Below are 26,636 nucleotides of genomic sequence, written 5' to 3'. Positions count from 1 at the left end.
CGACAGCAGGTGCCTGCCCCCTCAGCAGTCCGTTATGGGAGCGTTGCGTGCAGACAGCTGCTAGAACACCAGTAGATGGCATTGCCCAGCGTGCCATCTGCACCGGATTGTGTAGAACCAGTGACACATGTGCCTTGGGAAGGGCTTCCCCCCAGCAGTGTGGCCACAGCAAGCCAAGCACCAAGGGGCTTCACTTTGATGCACCCAGCTGTGGCAGAGCTGCTGCAAAAAGGCGTCCAGTGGCTCCGTCTGTAGCCCTGCAAGCGGTCAGGGGGTTGGCAGGACCGTCACTCCTGTGCCCCAGCAGGAAGGTCTGAGCCGCGGTGCGTGTGCCGCCAGCAGCGCGTGGTCTGGCCATGGGAGTCACCTCCTGTGCTGTATCACGGGGTGATGGCGTCGGTCCCCTACAGGCCGAAGGGACCCATAAAGCACTTACCCCTTCGTGCTGACGTGCTCGCCTGGGGCGCTCCCTCGGAACGCAGCTGCGTGTAACGCAGGAGCCGGGGCCCTGGGAGAGAAGAGCAGGAGCACTTTGGAAATAGCTAAGAGTTCAGGAAGCTGCTCTTCCTCTCGCTGCCCTACTGTGGCTTTTCTTGCTGGATCCCGTCTTCTGCTGGCAGGATCTGCTCACCGTGCAGCTCCAGAAACATACCAGCTCCTCCTGCAAGCTTTGCCTTTGCCGTTGTGCTCCAGGCTGCGGAGGTGGAGGCTGGTGGAAGAGGAGGGCTGCTGTGGCCGGGCCTGTGTCTCCCTGGCGTGGCACCAGACCAAACTGCTTCCCCTGCCCTCGGCAGCTGGGAAAGCCTCTTGCTGCAACAGGAATTGGCCTGCAGTGAGAGCGTAGTGCTTTCTCCACCTGGTGAGACCTAAAAAGGGCTGAGTCTACGTACTTAGTGAGACAAAGCTCATGAAAAGAGGACAGAAGTCATCTAAGACGCCAGGAAAAGCAGCCTGGCGCTTCCCAGCCTCTCCCACGTCACTAGACTTAGTGCAGCGCGGAGCTGCCTAAAGCAGGGACCAGGCTCTCGCACCCCGATGATGGCAGGTGGGCAGCAAAGAGAAAATTGTTGGATCCCAGCAGTCAGCTACACGACACAGACAAGGATCTGAGTATTAAACCATTTAATTCTCAAACCACTCACATGCATAATGTTCTTTTACACAGTGTTAAAAGAAAGAAGAAAATGCGATTTTTTTTTTTAATACAAACAGAATTTCAAGTATACATTTATAGAATTTTCAAAGATTCCTACCCAAGTTGCTAAGTTTTCATTCACATTGTTCTTAAAGCTGTCCAACGAGCGCACTTTTTGCTAAACTGCTTTCAATGCAATTGTACAGTCCCCTCTACCTTGGTTTTATTTCCCCCTTCCCCCACTCTGGTTCTCTTACCACCTTGCCTGTCCCTCCTCCAGCAGCACTGGCCACCCCTGTATGCCACTGGCCACGGGGCCACCAGCCCCTCCAGAGGGCTGCTGCCTGCCCGCTCCGCTGGGAGAGGAAGAGGAAAGCGATGATTGAGGACCAGCTTGGGACCAGCTTCTAAAATCATAGAACAGTCTGATATCCACAAGTTACAGCAGGCTTACACTTCAACCTACTGCAGACTAGTGTGAACACTGACTTTGTTTTTTTTCTTCTTGAAATAAGGACTGCGACCAAAAATTTAAAAAAAAAAAAAAAAAAAAAAAAAAAGAAGAATTAGTACAGCAGGAAATCTTAACTGTGAAAGTAAGTCTTTGAGTGTTAGGACACCTGTCCTAAAAAGCATGACTTATAGGTCAACAGTTGAAGGTGACAGCACAACTTTTCTTCCAAATGGTTATTCTTCAAACCAGCTCAGAGCGGAATCAATGTGGGATGCACAAACTTGGATTTAAAAAAAAAAAAATAAAAATACTGAACTGACTAGGGCTCCATATCCATGTTATGGAAAAAACCCCACAACCCCAGTAACAACTTTGTTGTGGCTTTGCTCGTGGGACTTAGCTCAGCCCTGTGCAGGCAGACGGCCCATCTGCTGTGTTGCAACTGGGTGTAACTTCTGACCTATTATAAATGGGGTTTAAATATTCTTTACAGGCAAGGATGGGTTTTTCTTGACCGATTACAAAAAGTATTCTAACAGGCCGCTGCATGCCGGCCCTGTTAGTGCTACAGCACGGCTGAGCTGCAACCAGGTTTGCGGTTGCGGTGGGAACTCCTGTCTGTAGTGTGGGCAGGGGCAGCGCCAGGCCGGGAGGGCTGCGGGAGCGGGAGGTAGAGCTGCGGTAGTTTGTGGGCCGCCGATGGCAGCGAGGGTCTGGCAACATCGCTCCCTCCCGGGCTCTGGCTGACAAGAAGCTGCCTGCCTGTACGGCTGTGTCAAAAGCCAGCAACAGCCATACTCATCTTACGATTTAAAGTGCATTTCTTCAGTAAAGGGTTTTTCTTTTTTTCTTTTTTTTTTTTTTTCTTTTTTTCTTTTTTTTTTTTTTTTAAAAGAGGAACCTATTTAAAGTGCTGTTCTAGTTTGGAAAGGGACTCTTGTTTAGAAAAAAAATGGCACCTTTTCACATGAGAGATCTGCTCTCTGTATGTGTTTGTATATATATATAAATTTGCAGTCAGATCTGCTGACTAATGAACAATATATAAAAGTGTTTTGTATTTTATCTTATTGCTTTTTTTTTTTTTTTTTTTTAAAATGCTGCCTGCTCCTTTGGAGGCAGGAGGGAGGTGGACTCTCCTCTTACCTTCCATCCCACTAATTTCCTGGCGCAGGGAGCGGAGCCGCAGCCTCGCAGCAGCCCTTGGCCCGCGGGACAGTTCACTATTCCACAGAATACACGAAGTACCGAACGCACCCCGCACTGTCCCAACCCCAGGGCAAACCTGCGAGGGTCACAGCAAGAAACTGGCAGCAAAGAGGGACAACAGACCCCAGGCGGCTTCCCCCTGCTCCTGCCAGATGCCATTTTCATAGAGTCACTTTACAGAGCAGACCTGCATTTCTGAAACACAGAGGTAAGGAAAAGAAATCTCTTTTAAGTGAAAGCTTTGCTGATATAGAGTGTGTAGCGTGGTAACCTCAGCACTCTGAGAGAGAGAGGTAGTTACTGTCCTGTGAATCTTCTGCTGCTTAACGCAACTCAGTTTCTGGAGTGATTGCTCAAAAAAAAAAAAAAAAAAAAAAAAAAAAAAAAGGAAAAAAAATCCTGTGCTCTTTCTTAAAAGTTATCCCAGTTAAATCTTTCTGTTGAAGACATACTTGACTATTCCCTCTAAGAGGCTTTTAGTTTTTTAGAAATTGATTGTCAGTTTAGTTCGTTACGAAATCAAATTTGATTAGCAAATTGCTACACAAAGCCGCTGACATTGTGAACTCCCGTCAGGATACCCTTCCGCTGCTCTGCAGGGAAGTGCTCAACCCTCGGTGCCCTGCTTGGGGTCAGCGCCCAGCTGAGCAGGGCTCTCCCTCACACCGCACAGCATTTCACACCGCACAGCATTTCGTGCTCCGAGCAGTTTTAAAGGAAACGTTACAAAGAGCTACCGGTGTCGTATTCACAGTGTTGTCCAGGAAAGGTGGGGGGTGACGCTGTGGGAAGGAGGGGGCAGAGGGCAGATTCAGAGACAAGCAGGGCACAGCTCACGGGATTCAGCTAGTGTTTAAGGGACCAGAGGCTCAGGGGCAGCCCCCATTTGTTCCTTTCCCTTTTCAGCCAAAGGCAGCGCTTCCATTTCTGTGAACTAACCTCGGATACAGTCTCCTCTCGTCCTGCGCTAACCCTCCGGTAAGCGTGGGGCACGAGGTGAGGGCTACGTTACCACAAGAACAGCCAGCCCCATACTGCTGTCTTCCTCTCTGGGCTTCTGAAAGAGCTTGTTCAGAAAAGTCCCTGTTTTGCCACCAAGAAGGATCACGCTCGCAGCAATTTTACATACACAAACACAAAAGAAACATGCATTATTTGAATGACAAAACTCCCTTTTCACTTCAAAAATATTTCTCACAGTCACGTGCCCGGTGACAACGTGGCCCTGCAAGCTGTCACACATCAAGCTTCCTGCCTGGGCAAGCACTTTAGGGGAGCCAAAAGGAATTAGCCTTAAGCAAAGGGTATGCCAACATTCTGCTCTCCGTCCCAAATTCACCCGCACTCCGCACGGGCTGCTTCCCCCAACAGCACAACCCTGGCTTGGGAAACCTTCTAACATGTGAGAAAAGTACCTTTGTGCCCCCTGCGACATCGCCATCGGGGAGCCTGCTGGCCCTCGGCCTGTAAACGCACCCACCGATGGCAGCCCGTGCAAACACGCGTCCCCGTGGCTGTACGGGGCAAGCTTAGGCCTGATTCACCTTGACTCTGGCATGAGTGCAGCCGCTCAAAAGCCCCCCGCGGGCAGGGGACAGCCGCAGGGGTGATGGGGCTTCACGCCTCTTGCCAAAATCAAAGGTGTCAGTGGGAGCATCGCACTGCTCACCTCCTCTTAGGGTAACTCCCAGCTGCCGGCCTCCGCCATGAAGCGGCACCTTCCTCCTCCCCGCCAGCCCTCACCTCTTCCAGCCAGGAGTTGTGTTCAGTTACCAACTGACATGCGATGAAGTATTAGATAAAAGCTTCACAGTAATCCACAGAGTTTCCTTAGACACGTAAACCCTAAGAAAGTAACATCCCAGGAGTGCAAGCTCCCGTATCAGACCAATGCCCTAGACACGTAGATGAACAAACAGACCCTGGACAAACCTCTCGGTCTCAAGAAACAGCTTTTAAACCTGACCAAATGGGGAACCACTGAAGCAACATCATCAGGTTAAAACCCATTTTCCAAGAAGTTTCTCAGCCGTAGTTTTGTAATTCCTGCCCCTGCCCCAGACTGAGTAATTTGAATTGCATTTTTCTCTTTTATGCTGCTATTTTTGTGTTATTTTACAACCAGCAGTAAAACGAACCAGTCTAGTCTCGTTTTTCATTTCTAATTCGTTTGACAGTTTCACAGCCAATGGTATTGGGTCTGACTGCAAAGGTAACGGGAAGGTTTAAATAAATGAGCTTCACTGCAATATAAACATAATGAAGACATTTAACCATAGATCTGGGGGGGAGGGGGTTAAGTACATTGACAAAAACTAAATAAAGCTGGAGGCTTAACATAACTGACAGTCTGCAAAACATTAATGCACTGATTTTTTTTTAAAGTACTGCCTTAGATAACTGCAGTAAAATAATAAATCAGAATATGTCAGATTAAATAAGGAACTTACACAGCAGTATTTAAAAGATACCTGAATATGTTTCAAAAGCTTAACTGATACGAACTAGGAAGCCCATTGAAGCTGCCCATTTTTACATGATAATACTAAAAAAAAAAAGGTAACAAAAATACAGCTTGGCATAGTCTAATGGAAACGGGAACCTGGAGGCTGCACTCACGTATGGGGAGCAGCTGGACTTCTCTGTAGACTGTGGCAGAGAAGATACTATTGCATGGGTTCATCATGGACAAATGAAAATATCGCAACTGGAAATGCACTGGCAGGATACAACTCTCTACCCCTTGTTTTGTGTTATGCCGTGGGGCAGTATTTCATAGCCCAGGGGAGGAATGGAGGGTGGGAGGGAGGCCTCTGGGTCCCAGCCTTGCCTCCCCCCTCAGAGCAGGACTAACGTCCAGCAGGGCGCTCAGGGTCTTGCCCCAGCAAGTCTGGCTTATTTCCCAGGATGGAGACTTCACAGCCTCTCTGGACAAACCTGTTCCAATACTGTTTGGCTACAGTCTGAAAAAAAAAATCTTGTAATACCTAACCTGAATCTCCCTTGTATAAGCTTCTGCCTACTGCTGCTCCTCCTTCCACCGTGTGCCTCTGAAGAGCTTGGCTCTGTCTTCTCTGCACCCTCCCCTTGGCTGCTGAGTTTCAATAGAAGAAGTGACATGGGTGAAGGAGAGAGTACTGAAACAAAAGCCAACTTCAGTCTTCAACAGCTTAAATACCTGACAGAAAACCTAACATTCAGAAAATGGCACTTAGAAATCTGTACTGCCCACCTGCCACCCTTCAGCTCCTTCCAGTGGAGTTTCTGAACTCTGCGCAGCGAATTTACCTCCGCTAGGGACTGATTCATCTTCCTTCGGTACCATTTGCGGATCCAGGATGGAAGACACCGGTGATGCTCAGCTCTAATGTTTCTGAACAGGGTACGGGTGTCTTTGCACACCCGTTGCCCAAGGCAGCAGGGTTTCCTGTGCGCTCCCAGACACGTGCACGTTCTAACGCTGGCATTTCCCTGCCCGCAGCACCCCCAACGCACTAGACACACACATGCGTCTTCCCAACGACACTTCGCTGTTGTTTCACCTATTCTACCCACCACCTCCAGCTGGTTTCCAGTGCCAACAGCCCCAGCCAGCGCTGCAAACAGATGAGCACTCTTCATATTCCAGGTGTCTCCCTCCTCCCTGCTAAGCCAACCTCCTTTCCTTGCTATTGCTGTTTGCACGTTGCAGATCTCTTCCCTGCTACAACAAATGGCTCAGGCTAAGGAAGAACCAGATGGCGTGTCCCTGGCTATCTAAAAAAACTCTGGCTAACGTAGGCAAACTATCTGCGTGGCTGGAGTGCTGCTGTTTTCAATCACTGCGAGGGCTGAATCCTTTACAGCGCTCAGCAGCACGCAGGGAAAGGGCCTCTTCCCATTTACAGACTGCAACGACTCTGCGGCTGCAGGGAGCTTTGCCACCACTTCTAAGGTGGGAAAATCAAACCAGCTTTGTAAGGTGTGATGTGGATCACATGCTACATGATGTAAGCCAGTCACCATCACCAGATTAGAATTAACACTATTTTTCTTAATCAAAAGAAGTATTTTGTGGATTATTCTGCTGCTGGAATATAACCAGTAATGTAACAGGTTTCCTAGCAAGAATTACCCTAGACCCTACACGCAGTTTTGTTCTAGCAGATGTGACAGCTTCCCTCTAGCAAAGGTGTCCCTCGCTGACACACAGCAGGTCTTGAGCTCTCTGTCCCCAGGGCTAAAAGGCCTGGGCTCTAGCTGAGGCACAACCCCCACCTCGCTCTGCCTCCCTTCCTGCACCACATGCTCGGCTCGCCCCACTGACGCTGCGTGCAGCAGTAAGGGATGAGCTGGGGGAGCTCGTGCAGGGTTCTGGTACAGCACAGCCCTGGGGCTCTGCAGCAGCACCGCGCACGGAGCTTAAGGTGAAATGTATCCCCTTCCTCTCCCGACACTCACTGCCAGCTCACCAGAAAACTACTAACCCACAAACTTTACCAGCACAGCTCAGACCACTTTTTAGGAACACTTCCCCATCCCGTTGGTCCCAACGGGTGTCCGTTCACCGGGGGATCTCTGGCACGGGGCTCCCAGCACCCCCCAGCGTCACCCATACACCCTCCCAGCTGCCTAACATGATGCTGCACAACTCCCCCTCCACCCCACCGATGGCACTGACATACCTGGTGTGGTTCTCAATGGAAACCCGGAATAAGAACACAGGGTTCAATTGCTACGACTTTTCCTTGCCCAGATTCTGAAATGGCCCATCTGACCCTGCAGAAAAACAAGGAACTGAATACATGTTAACAGCCAAAGCCCCCAGCCTGCTCCACCACCCTGCCGAACGCAGGTTTAACTCCTCATTCACAAAAGCTTTTGACAAGTTCAACTTTTTGGTTCTGAAGGTGCACAGCTGCCCTCCTAACCCCCCCCCACGGGCTCCCATCAGACAGCCTCAATGCTGACTGCGTTCCTGAGGCTGAAGGCAGCAGAGCCTGTTGTTCACTCCTGAAGCAGAGAGCTGAGGCACTCATGCAATGGGAAACGATGGGGAAAATCTTTGAAGAAAAGCCCATCTGCACCTCTAACCTCAAAGACTCCTGCAAGCAGACACCAGTGCCCAGCGACTTGAGTCACACCGCGACAGAGACTGGCTCTCCACCGAGACCCTTCCTCATTCCTCCCAGTCTCTACGGCAGCACAAAAACCGCGTTAACAACATCACCTCCTACAGCCACAGCTTTTAAACCTTCTGTGATCTGCAAAGTTCTACTCGATGGTTATTATAGAAACTGTTCTTAGATCACAAACTGATACCAGATAAGAATTCAACTGAACTGAACATAAAAATAATGGGAGGGAGGGGGGAGCTAAGATTTTTCAACATTTCCATTAAAAAAATTAAAGCTTTCCAACAAAAAGAAGCATTTTTGGTCCATGTCCCAAAGCCATCGGAATGATTATAGGGAAAGAGAGCTAGCAGCATGCATTCACAACCCCCTCACCCAAAGCTCCAGCTTATGTATCATCACCAACTAGACACCGAGGAGTCACTGGATGCAGCATACTGACACTTAATAATCAACTTGGGAAATTTTTGGTGGAGAAAAAAAAAGTTATTAAAAGTTCTTTGAATAAAAATGACAAAGTCCACGTACAGATCACTGTCTCACTCAAATAACTCTTTTCAGCCAGCACTTGGTCTAAGGTACCTCTCTCCTCCTGAGCCTGCTCTCCCTTCTTCTTTTGCCTGGTTCATCACAGCAACCGCTATTTGACACAGCAGCCAGACAGGATCTGCTGCTGCTCTCAGACCAGTTTCTCCTGTCAGCCACCCTGAGAAGCACCTTTGCACTGAGGTTGCTTACAGGATGCCTCGATCAAAAGGAATTAGATGTGATGGGTGATGTTCCTACAGGCTACTACAGCATGCAGCACAGAAGGGGTCTTGTACTCAACCCACAGTATCTGGTGACTACAATTAGATTAGCTTACAGTCTTTTTATATTTGCCAGATCTAGTAGCTAAAAATTGTACTGCGTGTGGCTGGCAGAGTGCTTGATGCACCATGAGCTGGGAGTATGCACTAATCCTGCTGGGGAGTATGAAATGAATTTACTTGATCAACAAAAGTAGGTGGACCATCACCGTGCTCAATATAAGGGATGCAGGGAAACCTTCCGCAAAAAGAGACTCTATCCTGCGGGCTGAGCAGAAGAACAAGAGGAAGCAGAGCCGCTGCCAAGCCTGTGGGGGATTGTTAGAAGTGAATCTGTTCTCAGATTCCGGAGAATTCCTTGGAAAGGCAATTACTCCCAGCACAGAAGAATCAGTAAGATCTTATCTTTGAACTCATCTTTTCTGCCCATTGGTGACAGTAGAACATGCATCTCCACAGAAGTCACTAAAACAAACCCCAGTCACCTCTAGACATCAGTAAATAGCAACAGCTGGTTTTCTAAACTATAAATTGGACACTAAATACATCAGTAGCTGTTTTTGTGGCTTCCTCTCTCTTAGCTCCCAGTTGTGCCAGACTACAGTCCCATCTGCTGTTTTCTCCCTTTCTATTTCTAGGCTTGCCAGAACATACTTGTTTTCCTACAAAACCGTTAAGTTTCATGAAAAACACCACAATCTCCAAGCTTTCCTTAGAAGGCCCTGAACCCCGCCTCAAGGGTTGCTTTAACCGCTCTGACAGCACCCACGAGCCAAAGCCCAGGAGCTCCTGGTCTGATGGCAGCTGGACTTCATCTCAGCAAACCCCTCGCAGCTCCAGCCTTTATTGGATACCACAGCAAGAAACAGCAAGCCAAAGGGGACGCGGGCAGACGCAGTGCCAGCACTGAGCAGCCTGTCCCATGTTTTCTATGTGTGTTTACAAAAATTCATCCAAACCCTGCATTTATAAGGAAGGGGCCAGGCAGAGGACCGTACGGAATCACTTTAGATCCCTGTTACAGCATACACAGCAAACCCGCACCTAAGCTCCTGCCTCATTGTCCCTTGCAGGGGATTTCTTTGAGGCATTCTAGTAGGCAAGTCCTAGTGCTTCCTTAAAGTACCCCAATTCAAAGAGGCAGGGCAGAACTGCCAGGTTTTGTGACCAGCAGGCACAGCGAGATGGCAGAGACTCCAAAGTGATTCTGCTGGAGAAGTCCAGCAGCAGAAACACTGCTGAGACGCGTTTTTAATGTGCTTACTGAAACCATCAACTGACCAGCTCCCTGCAGGGTCGTTTGGCGAGGTGGTACCGAGATGCCCTGAGCTGAACACAGCACACCTCAATCCAGACCTGTGAATGGAAGACACCAGAAGCAAACAGCACTACATGACATCACTCTTTTAGCTTAAACTACGCTTTAACCACATGCCTCATCTCCACCAGATGCCCCGCCATACTGCTCTTGCAGCAATTCCTCCCATACCAAGTTACACTGCAGGAGAAAAATAACAACAGCGTTTTCAAACGGTAACCCACACTGCCTCCCCACCGTCAAACTCTACCCAGTAAGTCTTAAATCCTTCTGAGGCTGCAAATCTCTAGGATTCAGCAGCACAAGTTCTTAAGTCTTATTCGTGGTTTTGTCAGCAAAGAGCTTTCAGAGCTCCCATCTATGAAGGTTCCTCCTATTTCCAAGACGCATAATTTCACAAGCTGTAATACTTTGGTTTACATCTGGATTAAAATATAAATTAAATAAGAATAATGCTAAATGAGTTTATACTGAAACACTTTATATATGTATACATATATATGTATATACAGGTATGTGTGTGTGCACTCCCTAATGACAGCTAGAGGAAGCAAAAGTCATTCTCCAAAGGCTTCTACTCTTCCAACTAGCGTGGTCAGCTTATCCATTGCAACAATTCCCTGTGCATAAAAGCTAATGAAGCACTGGAAGGTGGTGCTGGTGAACAGCTGGATCATACAGATGTTCAAGAACAGAAAGATAATAAATTATAAGAAGCAGTAGTAACTTGTTCACAGTTGGGATGAAGGTAATGTTATAGGAAACCTGAATTTTCTACAGTCACGAGGAATAAAAAGTCAAAGGTCACTGAAGATTACAGCTGGATATATGGTAGTTAATCCTAAAAGCAAAGACCAGATCTGACACCAAGAAGCGTTAGAAGCCACATGAAATTCCTCCCAGCAGACTCAACTCTGGTACCATCAGATTCAGCGGGAAGATTTCTGACACCTCCACCAGGACCAGAATTCCCCCTGGGGATGCTTTGATCACTGCCTCCATCTCAGCGACCGACATTTGCACAAGCATGAAGATTCCTTGAAGCCGACTCAATCCTACGTCCAAAAGAAAATGCTCCCAGCCCCTTCCTGAATCTGCTTCTCTTCTATCATTCCTAACATCACATTCAATCTCTCCTAGTCCCAGCCTCTGTGTTTTCCCATGTTTCGCAAAAGAAGGCCTTTCAGCAATAATACCAAGGCAGATGGAAATATTTTAGAGATGGCAGGACTCTTCAGATAATTTTTATAACCCGCCTGAGTGGGTTCCAGGTTAGGAATAACCTAAGTTTCTAGTAAGACTAACTGCAGCAAAACTTTGGTCTGCTGCATTTTATTTAAAAACAAGAAAACAACAAGCCTACTCCGAATCTACTCTATTCCAAAATGTTCTGGCGGATATTAGTTTCAAGCAGCAGCCAGTAGCGTTTGCATAGTTCTAGCTTTTATTTGGTTACAAATATATATATATGTGTACATACATACATACGTATGTATTTTATATTAAAATATCCTTTGAGTGACGATGATTAAAATTAAGATACTTAGCTCCTCTTTAGGACCTTCCACTGAAGACATCGAAGCTCTGAGCATGAATCTCACCCATGATAGGACTAATGCTCATCTCTGAGAATGTCACTATCACTGGAGGAGACCAGGCTGGCCGTCAGCCACAGCTCCATCGGAAGACCCCAGGTGTTCCGACTGCGGTCCTGGCTACAGGCTCAGCTCCCAGGGGAAACCTGGAGCCCAAAATTGGACAAAAATTAGAAGTCTCCTAAATTACAGCTCCTTGGCTTCTCCCATCCCCAAAATATTTCCGGTAGAGAAAGAACGGCATTCGGTGTCACTGATCTCCAGAGTCACCTGGATGCTGGTATGGCTGAATCGGCAGGCACGAATCGAAGAGGAGAATTTTATAAAGTTTAAATACTAAGTTGAAGGGCTGCTAATTTTCGTTAGTTTTAAAGGTGCATCACTCTGTCTACCTCACACGCTACCTTCCACCCAAATAAAATGCACCTTTTCAGCTGTCCTTCTCTTTATACATTAGGTTCTACAGGAGATATGAAGTCAGCAGCAAATAAAAGCTGCTCTTGCAAATACATCATTAAGGTTGAGTCACCCAAAGGCAGCAGCAGGACCCTGCTCGAAGCCCAGCCCGCTTAGAATCATTTACCAAAACAGGCATCACACTTTTAAGTGACATTACTACTGCGCAGAGGCATGGGACAGCCTGCCCTGGAACACAAAGTCACCTAGCTGTCACAAAACAAGAGCAGGACAAGCGAGGAGACCCGTTCTGTCAATTTATTTCAACCTTGATCTCGCAGGGGGCTGCAAGCCTGGCTCTGTGCCCTCCCCCCAGCCGGCCCCGCTATGCTTTTCAGCAAGATCCCAGCTTGTTCCAAATGCAGGTTCAGCTCTGAATCGCTGTCAGTTGGGAACAGTCAGTCACTACCAACATCAGCTGGATTTAAAACGGCAGCAGGGACACAAAGCACTTTCTATTCTGCGTGCCCTTCAGCCACCTGAACTTTTGAAAGTTAAATTATACAGATCACAGCTTGAAAATATTGTAGAGAAGATGTAGGTAAGTCACAGGACTGAACCCGATGGCCGGACAACGTGGGGAGGCCAAGTGAGGGATTGCCCATCTGCAGCAGCTGCTCTGACTCTTACCAGGCTGATATCCCCCGATCTTATTACGTGGCTCTAAGTGTGTTCTCAGCCTCCTGTTATAAATTCACATTTCATAAAGCCTCCTTACTCATCCCTCTCTATCTAGCTGCTGGAAATAAGAAGTACGGTTTGGTTTCACATACTCCCATTGCAAGAGAGCAAAAAGACCTTCTGCTTTTTCCCTTTCCCAGCTTCACGTCAGTCATCCTCCTGAGAGGAAGAGGTTTAGCTTTTCCCGAAAGCAGCAGCACAGTATTAACACAATTCTTGTTATTTTCACAGCTATTCCCAGGGAACCTGGCAGCAGCAGAGAACGGCCACGGCAACCATGCTGCGACTTGGCACCGGGGCTTTCTGCAGGCTCAAGGAGATAACCACAACACTTCACATTTGGAAGGTTTCTCTGCCACAGCAAAGAATTAAGAAATGTGTTCCACCTCCAAGAAAGAAAACTGCAGAAACAGAGTGTGCTCCCCCTCTTGCCCGAGGCAAGCAAACAAACGGGTTAGTAAGCCCTAACTCTGAAGCAGACAGAGAAGTTACATACAGAGGTATTAAAATACAACAGAGTTCTCTTCACATCCTCCTTAAATCACAGTTGAACTCACAGTTTTGGCAGAGGGGAAAAAGCTGCAGCTAGACGTGGAAATGCAGAGCTCTGCCTCAACCCATCACAGAATCATTCGCACTTGGAAAGTTGGCATCTGATTCTCCACAGCTTCGGTGCAACCGTCAAGAGCTCCGGTTTGCCAATGGAGAGGCAACAAAAGATGGTACCGTTCTGTTACGGAAAGCCGCTCCAAGTGGCTACACCACTGCCGGAAAATTCACATGAGGTTTTTCCATACTGTATATGACCTCCAACCCCTTCTTCTCGAACCTTGGCCTTATTTGCACTGAGGAAGTCAACCACTGAAAGAAAAGTTTAATAAACTATTCCTTCTGAACTGGTTCCATCTTCTAGTGCAGATGGACCTAAACTGCTTTCAGCGCTGTTCAAGAAAACATTAGAGACACCATGATTCCCACACATACATACACATAAACATCCATTAAATGTACAGAAATAATATTAAAATGATTCCCACTACCATACCTTATACTGACTCTAGCTACAAGCTATAAACTTCACCTCAGCGAGGCCTGGGCAAGAATATTGGCTCTTTTGCATGCAATCAGAAATGATCATTTATACAGTGGCAACCTCTGCACCAAAAAAAAACCCCAAAACAAAACAAAACAGAACATAAAAGAGGAAAAAACAAAATCCTTTCACAAGCTTTGTTTTCAGACTAGCCCAGTACAATATGAAGGACGAATGTCACGGTTTTCACCAGGCCAATTGAAAGTAGTGAATCAGCAAAACGGGACGCACTGCTGGCATCCCTGACTGTCAGGATGCTCCTCCGTTCACAGTATCAATACAGTAAACCAAAAACCTGCTCAAGAAACTCACAGCTATGCCGTATGAATAAAGGCATTTACCATTTTATGTCAGCCCTTCATCGCTGCGTTTTGATGGATCGGTTGCCATCTGTTTCAGAAAAATGTTGCTTGTATAGCAGTTACTGCACCTTCACCCTTCTCTTCACAGCAAGCTTAGCAGGGAAACTTTCCCACTATATTTATATATAATATATGTATATAAATAATTTTATGTTTTTATAGTTCGGTAGTATTCTTTTAAAATTTCTATTTTAAAACACTTAAAAATCTTTTAAGCAACTAAAAGTAACTTTTGATGCTCTCTAGTGTGAACAGCATAGGATTTCAAAGTTTTTAACTTTTTTCTTTTTGATTTTTGGTAACTTCAAAAGCTATGACTAAAGCAGCATACTCTGCACATCTCCGCTCCTCCCCACACCTCGATTGCAACGAAACCTACCTTAGCCACCCTCTTATCTCATCTTCCGTGACTGCTCTCTGGCAACCTTACTGTTTCGGTACAATCCTGCGTGACCTTCGACAGGAAACCCAATGGGGCTGGTCCCTCGGGTGGCCGCTTAGAAAATCATTCACTGTGTGACGATGCACTTGACAGGAGAGGAGGAAGAAGGGACAGAAGGAAAACAGAGGTGAAATATCAGTTTTCCTGTTTGAAATGGTCAATGAAATCGTACTTTGCAGGTGCCCAGCTCAGGACCTGTGAAGGTTCCTCTCTTAGGAGCACATCCCTGTTACACGTGATCCTGGCACCAAGCCCTTCTCTTCCCCACACACATGAAAAAAAACATTAGAGCCACATCTGCTCTTTGAGAGAGAGATGGGAGGAACAGTGAGACCCCACACTTATAAAAGTATATAAAGTGAGGCAAGACTACAAATTCTTCCCTCTTAAAGAGGCAGGAAAATGACCCCGAGTCCCAGTTTACAGGTGGGGAAAGTGAGGGCTGGAGATGCTCTCACGTGCCCAAAATTGTGCAGTTAAGACTGCGGGGCAAGCTTTATTTTCACTCGGTAAGTCGCCTGCCTGCCAAGCCCGTGCTCTAACCGCTCACCCGGCTTTCTTTGCCAAAGCACGATGAAGCGTATTTCTTGCTCAATGTCTCCTTGTTCCTCCCATCACCTTAAGGATCAGAACTTCATCTTTCCTTATTGTACATGTTATACATCCTCAAGAGAACTCCTTCAAGCAAATGTCCTCTCCCAAACCCAATCTGCGCAACCTGTCCTTCATTTTCCCCCTCCATCATGAACAACTCGGCATCAGAACCAGAGAAAACTCTTAAAGTATTGCATATTTTTTAAAGACTTCTTCAAAAGATGTCAAGATATTTGCACTTTTCTACCTGTCCCATGCTTTTCCGTTTATGAAACACGTAAGCACGTGCAAACACCTACAATACACAACGCAGGCATGTCTCTCCGGGTTTGCTAAACTTGCTCTAAACATCAGAGCTGCTTAGAATACAAAAGTTTTAAGTCCATGCAAGGGGACAGAGTTGTGATTGCTCTAGGAACTGTTCACTTTTAAGTTTCCTGAACCTTTACAAGGAAATAAAGTAGGGTTTTCTTTTCTTTTTGCATTTCATTGATAAAAAAGTTATCAAACCAGTTTGTAGAAACACGTTTAAAAGCAACCACCCACGATTGCTCAGCTGGGATGGTAGTATTTCAGTATACCATATTGCTGTTATAAAAGATCAAGTGCGTGTCGAGGGGGGAGTAGGGGTGAAGGACGACTTTGGTAGCCAGCCTCTAACTCCGCAATTCAGCCAGTCCAGAAAAACTCCTAACGCTCGGCAACACCTGAAGCACAACAGTGCACCAGTCAGGGCGTCAAGAGTGCTCTGAACTCTACAGATCAGCAACAGCAAAGGACAACCTCCTTGGAACAACCCCTCCAACCCTTCTCCCAATGCATCAGTGTCTAATGCAAACCTCACAGCTGCTAAATTTCACGTTCAGTAGCCGAAGTGCTTCAAATTTTGCTGACCTCTAGAATACCGCTGTATAGCCGTGCCCGCTTGTAACAAGGGGCATTGAGGCCACACGTCTGGAACGGGCAAGCCAAAAGCCCTAAAATAATAGTTTAAGTAAAAACGTAAAGAGACACACCAAAAATAAGACAGGGATAAATACACTCGGGCAAGGCAGGTTCCACCAGGACAGTCTTTTTGTTTTCTTTAATGTGGCAACTACCTGGGCAAGGGAGAAAGGCAACGGCACCTTGCCCCTGCTCTCCCCTTGAGCTGGACCAGCAGATATGGCGAGGAGCAGCCCCGCACGCTAGGCTCGCTGCATCTGCATGGCTGACGGCCGGCACCGCCGGCAGGACCTAGCTGCTGGGCCAAAACGCTGTCGAGAAATACAAATGACTGCTCGTCCCAGATCACTATGGAACATTAAAAAAATTTAAAATCCTGTCGATCCCTGAATAAGAAGTTGATTGACACAGTTGTTTTGTTTTTCTCCAAGAGGAGGAGGAATAAGGGAGAAAAACTTTAAACACTCTACGTGTGTGTACAGGGGGGGGTGTGAGAGAAAGAGAGAGAAAGAGAGAGAAATTTTTCTATTTTGGCAACATCTTGGGAGCTTCTTTCTGTCCAGTGGTGGCATTGCACTAATTACAGTACCAGCCTGCCAGGTTGGTGCTGACTCTTTAGAGCCAAAAATGGGAAGACGGTCCTTTCTCCCCAGACTCTGCAGCTGTGTTTCAATCTGGCCCTGTCGTGGACACAGATCCCTGTGCCGTCTCCCCCACAGCGACAGCCTCCTCCTGTGGAGGAGATTCCTCCTCTGCCTGCCCCCGAGATGTGACGGTGGTCTCAGGGGAGATGCTGTGAGGCCCCTCCAGAGGCATACAGCCAGGGTGGTTCTTGCGAAAGTGCTGGTTGAGGATGGCCTGGAAAGGGAAGCTTTTGCCACAGACGTGGCAATGAAAGGGCTTGTTGCCTGTGTGCTTGCGGATGTGGTACTCCAGCTGATCCTTGCGGGTGTACTTCTTCCCACACATGCGGCAGACAAAAGGTGTGATGCCCATGTGGAGACGCATGTGCCGGTCCAGGCTGCCTTTCTGGTTGAAGGACTTGGCGCAGTAAATACAAGTGAGCCGTGGGTTGTACCGGAACCAGCGCTCTGAAACCTCCTGCTCCCGGAGATATTCCACGTAACCGCTCACTCCAAGCATGGCCGATTCCTCCCCCTGCGAAGGAAACAACACAGATTTAAATAACAAGCAGCCTAACACAAACTGCAGGAAAGAAGATCAGGCCTCAGTCCAGCCAGTAAAGCACTGAAGCATGTGCCAAACCTCGAAATCAGCAGCACTAATATCTTCAACCTCAGGCACACATTTAAGTGCTTAACTGGAGCCTTGGGGCTGAAGACAAATGAGCAATCAATTAGAAACCTCTGCTATGGCAGCCCCTTCTGCCAAGTCATCTGCCAGATCTGGGGAAGAAATGACAGCCCTTGTCAGGAGGGCGCTTAGCCATGCATTGCATTGTGGATCAAACATGTCAATACATGTTACTTTTTTTAAAACTTGGGCCAGTTTGATTAAAATACTGTATACCACGTTCTGGTTTACTTACTGAGGGTTAAAAAAAGAAGCCAGTTGATGAGCTTGCAGAAAAACGAAGGTGGAATAAACTACAAATCACACCTGAACCTCTTCAGGTGTGATTTTACACAGGTATTCATTCAGGTGTCAGTAAGGATTCATTTTACAACGAATCATGTTTGCCTAAACGGCTGTGTAACCCATCCCAGCCCCACGGCACTGCAGGTGAGGATCTGCAGCGCAGAGAACTAGCCTGCCTGGCCCGAGTCACACAGCAAGGACCAGCTGGCTCCTTGTTATTTTCTGAAGCCAGAAAGACAAACAGCCAAGGGTAACTCTGAACCGCAAGCTCCGGTTCTTGGACTGACGCTTCTGGCTATCGTGTTCAGAGTGAGCACAAACAGACAGTCTCCTGAATGCCTCCACGCTGGAGGATGCAGTATTTGCACTCCCACCCCTTATGCTTCTTTCCAACAATGCCAAACGCGGACAACCAACCAGTGCAACAACAGGAGGGCCTCTCCTCTGGCAACCAGGGCTGTGCACGTGTCAGCAGCAGCATAACTCTGCCAGGTGCTGTTGAATTTGGCTGTACAAGCACTGGTAAGCTGCTCAGGACTAAAGGAGATGCACAAAGCTGTGGTATTTCTTTCCGCTCTACCACTGAGCAGGGACCACAGGCAGACTACTTATAGCATCAATATGGCAATACCAGAAGAGTGGAAGGTGATGGTACTTCCCCATGTATATGGAAGCCTCTGGTTTTACATTTGAGGCCATCTCACAATGGAGAAATAATAGCAGCTTTTCTGTATGTGGAGCTAAAACTGCTTTGTATGTCGCATTTGCCCTGGAGGGTTAGTTTGACCTGAAATTTTCTAGGTGTAATCTAAGGACACAAAACAAAGCTTCGGCAGAACAAGATCAAAAAGGTATCTTATGTTTTACGGAAGTGTATTACAAAGTTAGCAGGCAGCAATCGTGATTTTTTTTCCCCCTTGCTTCATTCGGTCTTACTCAAGGGCAAAGCAGCCTGGTGACTCCTCACCTGCCTCCAGAAAAGTCATTTGATTACGAACTTACACATTACTTATCTGCCGGGCACACAAGAGTCGTTCTACACAGTGCTGGGTGATACACTTGCACTACAGTGGCACTGCCATGCTGACTGTATGTAACAAAAAAGTCAGACCAAAATGATTAGGCACAGATAATACCACCGTGTCCCACTTCGCTGCACTCTATAGCCCACTGCCCTCCCGTGTTTCTGCATATCTCTCCCTCCTACCCCAAAACTGTGCCCATACCCGAAGAAAGCAGAGAATTCAGAGCTACTTTACATTGCAGATTCTGCTACTCAACACAGTCCCTTGGGGATGAGACAGAGACCTCTGTACAAATTCACAGCCCTTTGACACTCCACCCTCAAGATTTACAGGTGTAGTGTCTGAAGGGCTTTTTGGAATGGTTTTGGTGCTAGCATGGACAGGTTCAGCTGTTGTCACCCCTCAGTCTTCCACAGAAGCCAACTAACACCTCCCTCAGCTCTGGCATTTGCTGCCAGTGTTTTAGGGCAGATCCAACCCCGCAGGCAAACGGGGTTTCTCCTCGGGAGTTGGTGGCCTGCCCAGAATGAGGGTTGATATTTATGCCCTCAGACAACAAGAGAAACTCCCTGTGTTTGCCAGGTATCTGGCCAAAATCCCAAACGACAGCCAAAATCAGTTTTAAATCATATACGGACGGCATATGTTCTCAGTGTGGGCAACTAAACCCTTTGCAACAGTAAAAGGTCCTTGTTTCACACACAGCATTGGTTGCAAATATAAAATATTATACACTTCATCACAACACAGTCCCCTTCACCTTCAATGCCAACATTTACTTGCAAACTTCTTGATCTGCCTACCTGGGAACTGGGCTGCTTGGGCTCATCCATCCGCCCGGGAGACTCGCTTTTTGATCTGTACCGCTCAGTCACAGCGACCATGCTGCCAGAAGGGCTAAATCTGTGGGGTGGGGGAAGAGTGTAAACGGAGTTTTTAGGGCATCAGGTCACTACGGTGTTTAGATCAACGGGTGAGCAATAGAGGCACCTGTATAGCATCTCTTCATCCTCACCAGCTAACACACAGGAGGCGGAACAGCGCAAGTATAAAGGAAAAACCAAGTCATACTGGTCTGTGGTTTCAGTCTTAACATCTGAAAAATAAAACTGAGTCATTTGGCTTCCAGTTCAGTAACAGTGCTTTTTGGTTGCTATCGCAAGTACAGCAGTATGGGCCCGGTGACTCAGGAACTGCACAACAGGAGGAGAAACCATTTCTCTAAGGGCACCTTGCATTCACCTCCCACGCCCTCCTCCCCCTGTCCAAGTGTGAAAAAAAAGTGACGCGATAGACTCCAGGTGAGAAACAGTGGATACTGAGTGCACTGCAAAAAACTATGCTTGAGGCTAGCTGATCCATGGAAAAGAGTTAAGGAACTAGGAAAGGATTGCTTTCCCAAGGGCCAGAGCTCAAGATCACTCCTAATGACTGATTTATTAAGTGACAAGTGACAGAATATCCACTGCTTCCAGGTAGCTGCTCCCCCATGGGACCAGAGGGATTGAGTTAGAAGAGAAGAGAGGCAGATGTGAGGGGAAACCCCAGAAATACAAACACCCCCCCACCAAACACAACAGACCTGCCCTTTACCAGATCCGTTCTTTGGTCTGAGCTAAGGACAAGAAAACAAATGCTGGAGTAGAGGGGAAGCAGATGGATGGAGAATCAAAACGCAACGGATTTCACCACCTATTTTCAACAAAGGCTTTCTGCTCTCTCATATAAATCAAAACAACGGCAGAGGCTGATGGGTTCCCCACTTCAACCGCTTCAGAAGAAGTAAACCCATGACCCACTGCTGTCCTGAAGCATTGGGAAGAATATTTCCTTTTGACCTACAGCTGATGACCGTCTTGTTTCTCAGACAGAACCACCCTCACATCTTCAGGCCAGAAGGCATCGTTGCAATGACACTTTGCATAACACATAGTGACCTCGTTAACTCTCATGCTGAGCCCGGTACCTGCTGAGGCTGAACACCTTTAAACAAAAATCCCACCTCAGCTGAAACACCGAGCGGTAGAGATTCCAACCTATGCACCTCTAAGTGCTAATAATTAATTTTCCAAGCTAGCCTGTACCTAGAGATCTGGTCTGATCACTACCCAGCCAAAACACTGTAACCCAAACCAGACACGCTTCCTAACACCAGGGAAAAAACATTCCTTCAGTTCTTACGCTTAAGATGGCCACAGGAAAAAGAAGGGGGAAACATTCCAAAGCGACTAGCCCAGCCAAGTGAAAATCTTGCACAATCTCCTCTTAGGGTCAAGGTCAGTAATTAAATTAAAGAAAACTCACCTGTCAATCTCACTGCTGGTTGGCCTAACCACTTTGGCCCCGGAGGACCCTAACGCATAAGCCTCTTGGCCCATAGATCCGTGGCCTGTGGTGTCAATCACCATAGCAGTGACCTCCTCAGCGCTGCTCCCATCTTCTCCTGATGGCTGATGCTCTGCCCCGAGCCACTCCTCCAGGTTCTCTGTTTTAATTCGTACTCCTCCCAACACCCGGACGTCGTCATCGTTCCGTCCCCCATGGTCTCCCATTCCCGTCTCAACGTACCACTGTCCCGCTCTGTTAATCCGTAGTATGGGCTCCCTGCCTTCCACATCCGAACTCTGCTCAATTATCTGGGGGCTGGTGGACTCCTCAGGTGGGCTGAGTTCCCGAATGTCCAGCACTGTGCTAACCTGGCCCAGGCGACTCCCCTTTGGGGTGTTGTGACGTGGGCTCAGGGAACGGTTCAGGTTTGGCGTCACCCGGTGAGACTCCGGCGGTCTCTCCTGATGCTTTGTCCTGGTCTGGCTCAGTTCCGCTTCCACCTCTGCCACGTTGATTTTGAAATGAATTCCCTCAAGAATCTGCGTGCATTTGTCTATGATGTGCTGCATCTGCAAGAAACTGGCGGCCGTTAGGTAACTGATGATGTCAGCCAGCTGCAGACATATCCTACCGGTATAACAAAAGGAAAGGAGCTGCTCGAAAACAGAAGGGTTCTTGATGACAGAAATGGAAACGGTGCTCATTTCGTTCAAGGACATGTGGTCACGGAAGTAGGGAGAGCTGGCAGCCAGCACCACCTTGTGAGCACGAAAAGCTTGCCCCTGCACGTTGACCACGATGTCACACAGGCGACCCTGCATGCGTAACTGGTTCAGGTGGCTCAGGACAGAGTTACTAAAGTCGGGAATCTCTAGCTGAATGTTCCCACTCTTCTCCATGGCTGTCCCAGTTCCAAGCGCACGACCTTACTGGAAAGGGGGGAAAAATACCATTGTTAACAGAGTTAGTCTATCATTTGCATTTAAAACATTTTTCACCTACTTTGATGCAGTTTGAGACACTGGGATTTTGAGACAACTCTCTCAACATTTAATTTACAAGGCCTTGCAGCAGTTCTCTGATCTTTATGCGCTGTACACCACCTTTCACAACCACTATGTTAAACCAGTCCCCGATAGATCCCCATTCCCCATGCCTTAAGTGCTCAAAACAGTTTGTTCTGTCAGCCTCAATAAAAGCACATTTGCATTGTAAAAAGAACATTAAAAATGGTTCAGGTACTAAAAATAGACTGCTGATTGCATAATGGATTAAAATGCTTAGCACTTGTACCTTCTAAGCACTTTGAAAAAAAAGCAATATTGTTATCCCTCCTTTTAGAACAGGAATCAGGAAGGAGACACCAGGACCTACGTTCTCCTGAGAGACTTTTCAAAAGCTGACCAGCACATATTTGACCTCAGGGCATCTCAGGTACACAGTTAAAACCAAGATACTCATCATATGTGGCGTTTCTGACACATGGCAGAAAAGATATAACAGGATGGCGAAAGAAAAAGAACAGAATCCCGTTCTAAACACCAACTTATCAGAGCATCCACTGGGTACAAGTAAATCCCTAGCAAAAAGCTGGCGTTTGTGTTGTTTGGGATACTGCACACAGCAAAAGAAAACTTAGGAGCAATGGGGATTAACAACCTAGCTCTCCTAGCTTCCCTTCCATAATTCATTTTCCTATAATCATCGCATTTCATTTTGGCAAAGTTTGAAAAGGAGCCCTGACCATATATGGTAAAAATTCAGAATGATCCAAAATTAGACGTAAACTCGCCCAAAAAGAAAAAAAAAAAAAAAAGAAAGGAGAGTAAATAAGCTTGTTAAAGACCACTCACGGCATGAACAGCTTCCAAGCTGGATGGCATCTGAAGTGTCAATTAAGCAGTGTGCTGCAGATATCAAAACAATTTCAGGCAGGCTGGGAATACTGAGGCTCATAGTGCCCACTCTGAGAAATCTCAGAACTGAAGGGACTAGCACACAGGAACGCATGTGTGCCTTTGAAGACATTTTTTTAAAATTTATGAATGCTGCAGGATAGCGCATGTTCATATGCCCAAGCAGACTTTGTGCAAACTTGGCAAAATAGGTGTCACACGCCGATCAAAGACGGGAGCGAGGTTCTGCTTGTGATCTCGGGAACAGAATTAAGACTCAAAACGGAGTCAAGTGCCAAGGAATTTTATTTGCCCGACAACAGGTTTGCAAATGCAAAGGAGAGAGTGAGGGATAAAGAGAGAAAAGAAGGAAAGAAAGAAGGAAGGAAAGAGTTCACAGCAATAGCTACCACCCTGGAGCTGCGGTGTCCCAACACTCCGATTCGTTTCCAAGTCCGGTGGGGAAACGCTCTGTCCGATGTTGGTTGGTTCCGTTCTTTCATAAGGTTGTCATGAGCAGTCCTGCTTAATCACACCTTCCACCCGGCGGTGGTGCATGTGCCCAATACCATCAGGTGGTCCTCAGGGGTCTCCAGGCCCCTCAATCTCCACAACAACCCTGGGTCTGGGCGCATGCACAGGGGTTTGGTTAAGTTTCTCAGAATTAGCTCCCCTCATTGCTCTGCGGTGTCAGTCGGTGGTTTTCCTGCCATAGCAATGTTGGGACAAACATCTGCCGTGGCAGTGGTGTTGGTTTCCTGCCATAGCAGTGTTGAGATAAACATCTGCCCTGGCGGTGGTGTCGGTTTCCTGCCATAGCAGTTTGAGATAAACATCTGCCGTGGTGGTGGTGTCAGTTTCCTGCCATAGCAGTGTTGAGATAAACATCTGCTGTGGCCGTGGTTTTTAACTGACGCAGTCTCTTACAATATGTTACTAAACCTGAAGCTGCAGGACAGCCTGTCAATCTTGTGAAGTCATGCAAAGAGATTACTAAATGGCTGGATGGCTGCGTGTCTCTGGGGTAGGTGAGATCAGGGGTGCACAGAACTTCACAAGGTACAGCTTAACAGCATCACGTCTTAAGGCTTCTTCTCCCCTTCCCCTATCTTGAGAAGAAAGCAGCAAAACCCACAAAAATCAAGGAACTATAGCACACAGGTCTGCATCAGCGCAACATTAAGAGCAGAACTTCAAATGCACAAAACAAGGTAAAATAGAAAATCCGACACCTTACCTGTAACGTTACAAGTAACATGCAAAGGGGAGGAAACGGGGCTGTTAACTTGTTGTTTTCCTTTTTTCTTCTGATGTAGTAAGAAGGTCTGAAAGCTTTTTGCCCCCTTCCCCTTTAGGAGGAAAAAAGAAAAGAAAGAAAAAATGTAGCACAGAAGAACTGGATTCTCCTAAGCACAATCAAGAATGTCAAGCTTCATCATTCTTTGTTTTGCTGGAGGATACAGCAGCAGGATTAGCTAACCATTACATGATGTCCCACCCCAAACCACAGAGAAACACTGAATCTTATCAAACTGATCTTTCCCCACTCTCTGCTCAGTGTTTGTGTTGTACTGATTGCTGTTAAAATAAAAAAAATGGAGGTGCAAACATCGTCAGTCATTTCCTCTCTTAAGAAGCTGGTGTCTCTGGCACTAACCCTGCAGCATTTAAACACATGCAGGGTTTTCCTCAAATGAGCCGTCTCACTTACAGGAACACTCACACGGCCAAAATCACATTGAGCATGTGCAAATGTTTACAGGACTGGGGAGCCTGTAATCTCATAATCTTCCCAAACCACCAGTTCCTAAAGCAATAAACCCCAAAGCATTCTCTTAAGGAAGGCAAGCGAAGGCAAGGGGCGCAGGCAGCCCTTGCTAGGTGAAACACCCCTGCCGAGGCAGCAAGCGCCCAGGTAGGCTCACGCAGGGAGGCGAGGATGGAGAGAGAGGCTGACTTCTCCTTTCTCAGGGGGTCAGCTCAGGACACACAGAGAAGGGGAAAAAACTTAACTGCTGAGCGTGGCTGTACAGCCCTGGTCAGAAGTCAGCTGCTCCCAGGGGAGCCCGAAAAACTATTTGCGAGCTTCTGCTCTGAAGGCAGGGAAAAGTCCACTGCTGCTGATGGCAGGAGAAAAGGACCCACCTAGCTTCGTTCGGCTTAGTATCAAGGAGCAGCATTTTAGGATATGCTTTGGGGACAACCTCAGTCGGAGGCTGGCAAAGGGGAATCTATCTTTTTGGTTCAAACTGCCCTTGTCAGAGGATGATTTCTGTCCTCCCAGGTAAGTGGTCTATCATAAGCTCAGGCACCTCAGCTGGCAGCACGATGACATCCCAATTTTTGTCTTTCTTGGCACTGGACTGCAAGTTCATCATCTCAGCCGTTCCCTGCAGGATGAGCAGGATCTCCTGCTGAGCAGTGCTCTTCACAGAGAACAAACTGAGACACTTATCTGTTTCTAATACAATTTAAAGTGGCACCAGCTGAGATTTAGACTTGCTTATCTCAGAAAATGCCTTTCACCCTTCGAGGCAATTGCCAAGTACTGAGACCAGGAGAAATTCTCCACACATCAGACCCTTGTGAAACGCCGGGACAGGACGCCCGCAGCAGCTGATGTTCGCTCCAATCTGTCCTTTGTCAGACAGCTGTCAAGCCGGGGAGCTACAGAGGAGGTGGAGCTGAAAACTCTGCTTTTAGGGCTAAGATTTACCACGACTGGTCAACTCGACTACTTTCAAATTACGGTGGGACCTTAATAAAGATTAAAACAATAGCAATTCTAAATTGAGAGGAGGGATGGTGCCTTCCTCATCCCTCCCTGCCTCAGCTGAAAAAGCGGATTTAACCGGGCTGGGCTCTTCCCGCTCAGTCGCTCCCAAGCGGGGATCCAGGCCTGCGCTCCCGAGGCAATCCCGGGGAATTTTTAGCGCTGACAGCTGCGAGAGGCGCCTGCGGACCCGGACCCGCCGGGGAAGGGCCAGAGCCCGCCCGCCCGAGCCCCCAGGGCGACCGCGAGCCCCGCCGTCCCGCCCGCGGGGCGCACAACGCGCCGCCCTCCTCCCGCGGGGTACAGCGCCGGCGGGGCCGAGCCCGGGGGGCGCCGCGGGGCCTCCGCCGACGGACGGGCCCGGCCGGCGGGGGCAGGGGGCAGCGGGCCCGGCGGCCCCCGCCCCGCGGTCCTGAGGGAAGGAGGGGCGGCGGCGGGGCGCGGCCGCACTCCCCGGCCCCCTGCGCCGGCCCCCGCGGGCGTGACGGCGCCTCACGGGCGGGGCGAGGCGGGCCCGGGCCTCCCCCCGCCCCACCCCGCCCCGCCCTGCCCTGCCCGGCCCGCCGGGCCCGCGCCGCGCCGGTACCTACCTGGCGGGGGTGGGAAGGGCCCGCAGCACCGTCCCGGAAGCGAAACCCCCCGAGCGGGCCGCACCCCGGAAGAAATTTCCCGCCCGTGAGGCCGCGGCGCGCATCGCTCCCCCGCCCGCTGCCGCGCCGCGCCCCCTCGCCCCGCCTCGCCGTGCCCCGCCCCGCCGTGCCCCGCCCCCGCCGCGCGAGGGGGCCGCGCCCCGCCCCCGCGTCGCGCTC

At 48.3% G+C, this 26,636-nt stretch overlaps 1 protein-coding gene across 7 annotated transcripts; it reads right to left on the bottom strand.

The window, feature by feature from the left end:
- Window positions 1-1,107: 1,107 nt before the first annotated feature.
- Window positions 1,108-26,550, bottom strand: ZBTB37 (zinc finger and BTB domain containing 37). 7 transcript variants are annotated; one of them, XM_055724792.1, is made up of 5 exons: window positions 26,418-26,550; window positions 24,292-24,403; window positions 21,136-22,088; window positions 19,635-19,734; window positions 1,108-17,365 (listed from the first exon to the last, which is right to left on the bottom strand). In XM_055724792.1, exons 3-5 carry the CDS (start codon window positions 22,056-22,058, stop codon window positions 16,877-16,879), a joined length of 1,512 nt encoding a protein of 503 aa, XP_055580767.1. In that variant the 5' UTR covers window positions 22,059-22,088; window positions 24,292-24,403; window positions 26,418-26,550; the 3' UTR covers window positions 1,108-16,876. The 7 variants fall into 7 exon arrangements, 4 of the variants coding, with proteins under 4 accessions (XP_055580767.1, XP_055580766.1, XP_055580769.1 ...); XM_055724795.1 differs by lacking the exons at window positions 24,292-24,403; window positions 26,418-26,550 and adding exons at window positions 18,809-18,893; window positions 23,465-23,604 and having other exon boundaries at window positions 17,249-17,365; XR_008734750.1 differs by lacking the exons at window positions 24,292-24,403; window positions 26,418-26,550 and having other exon boundaries at window positions 1,108-13,712; window positions 14,606-17,365.
- Window positions 26,551-26,636: the final 86 nt, after the last annotated feature.

The sequence above is a fragment of the Falco cherrug genome, chromosome 12, assembly GCF_023634085.1.
Source record: "Falco cherrug isolate bFalChe1 chromosome 12, bFalChe1.pri, whole genome shotgun sequence".
Taxonomy (NCBI): Eukaryota; Metazoa; Chordata; class Aves; order Falconiformes; family Falconidae; genus Falco; species Falco cherrug.
Note: the sequence above shows the minus strand (reverse complement) of the source record. Positions and strands in the feature narration are given on the sequence as shown.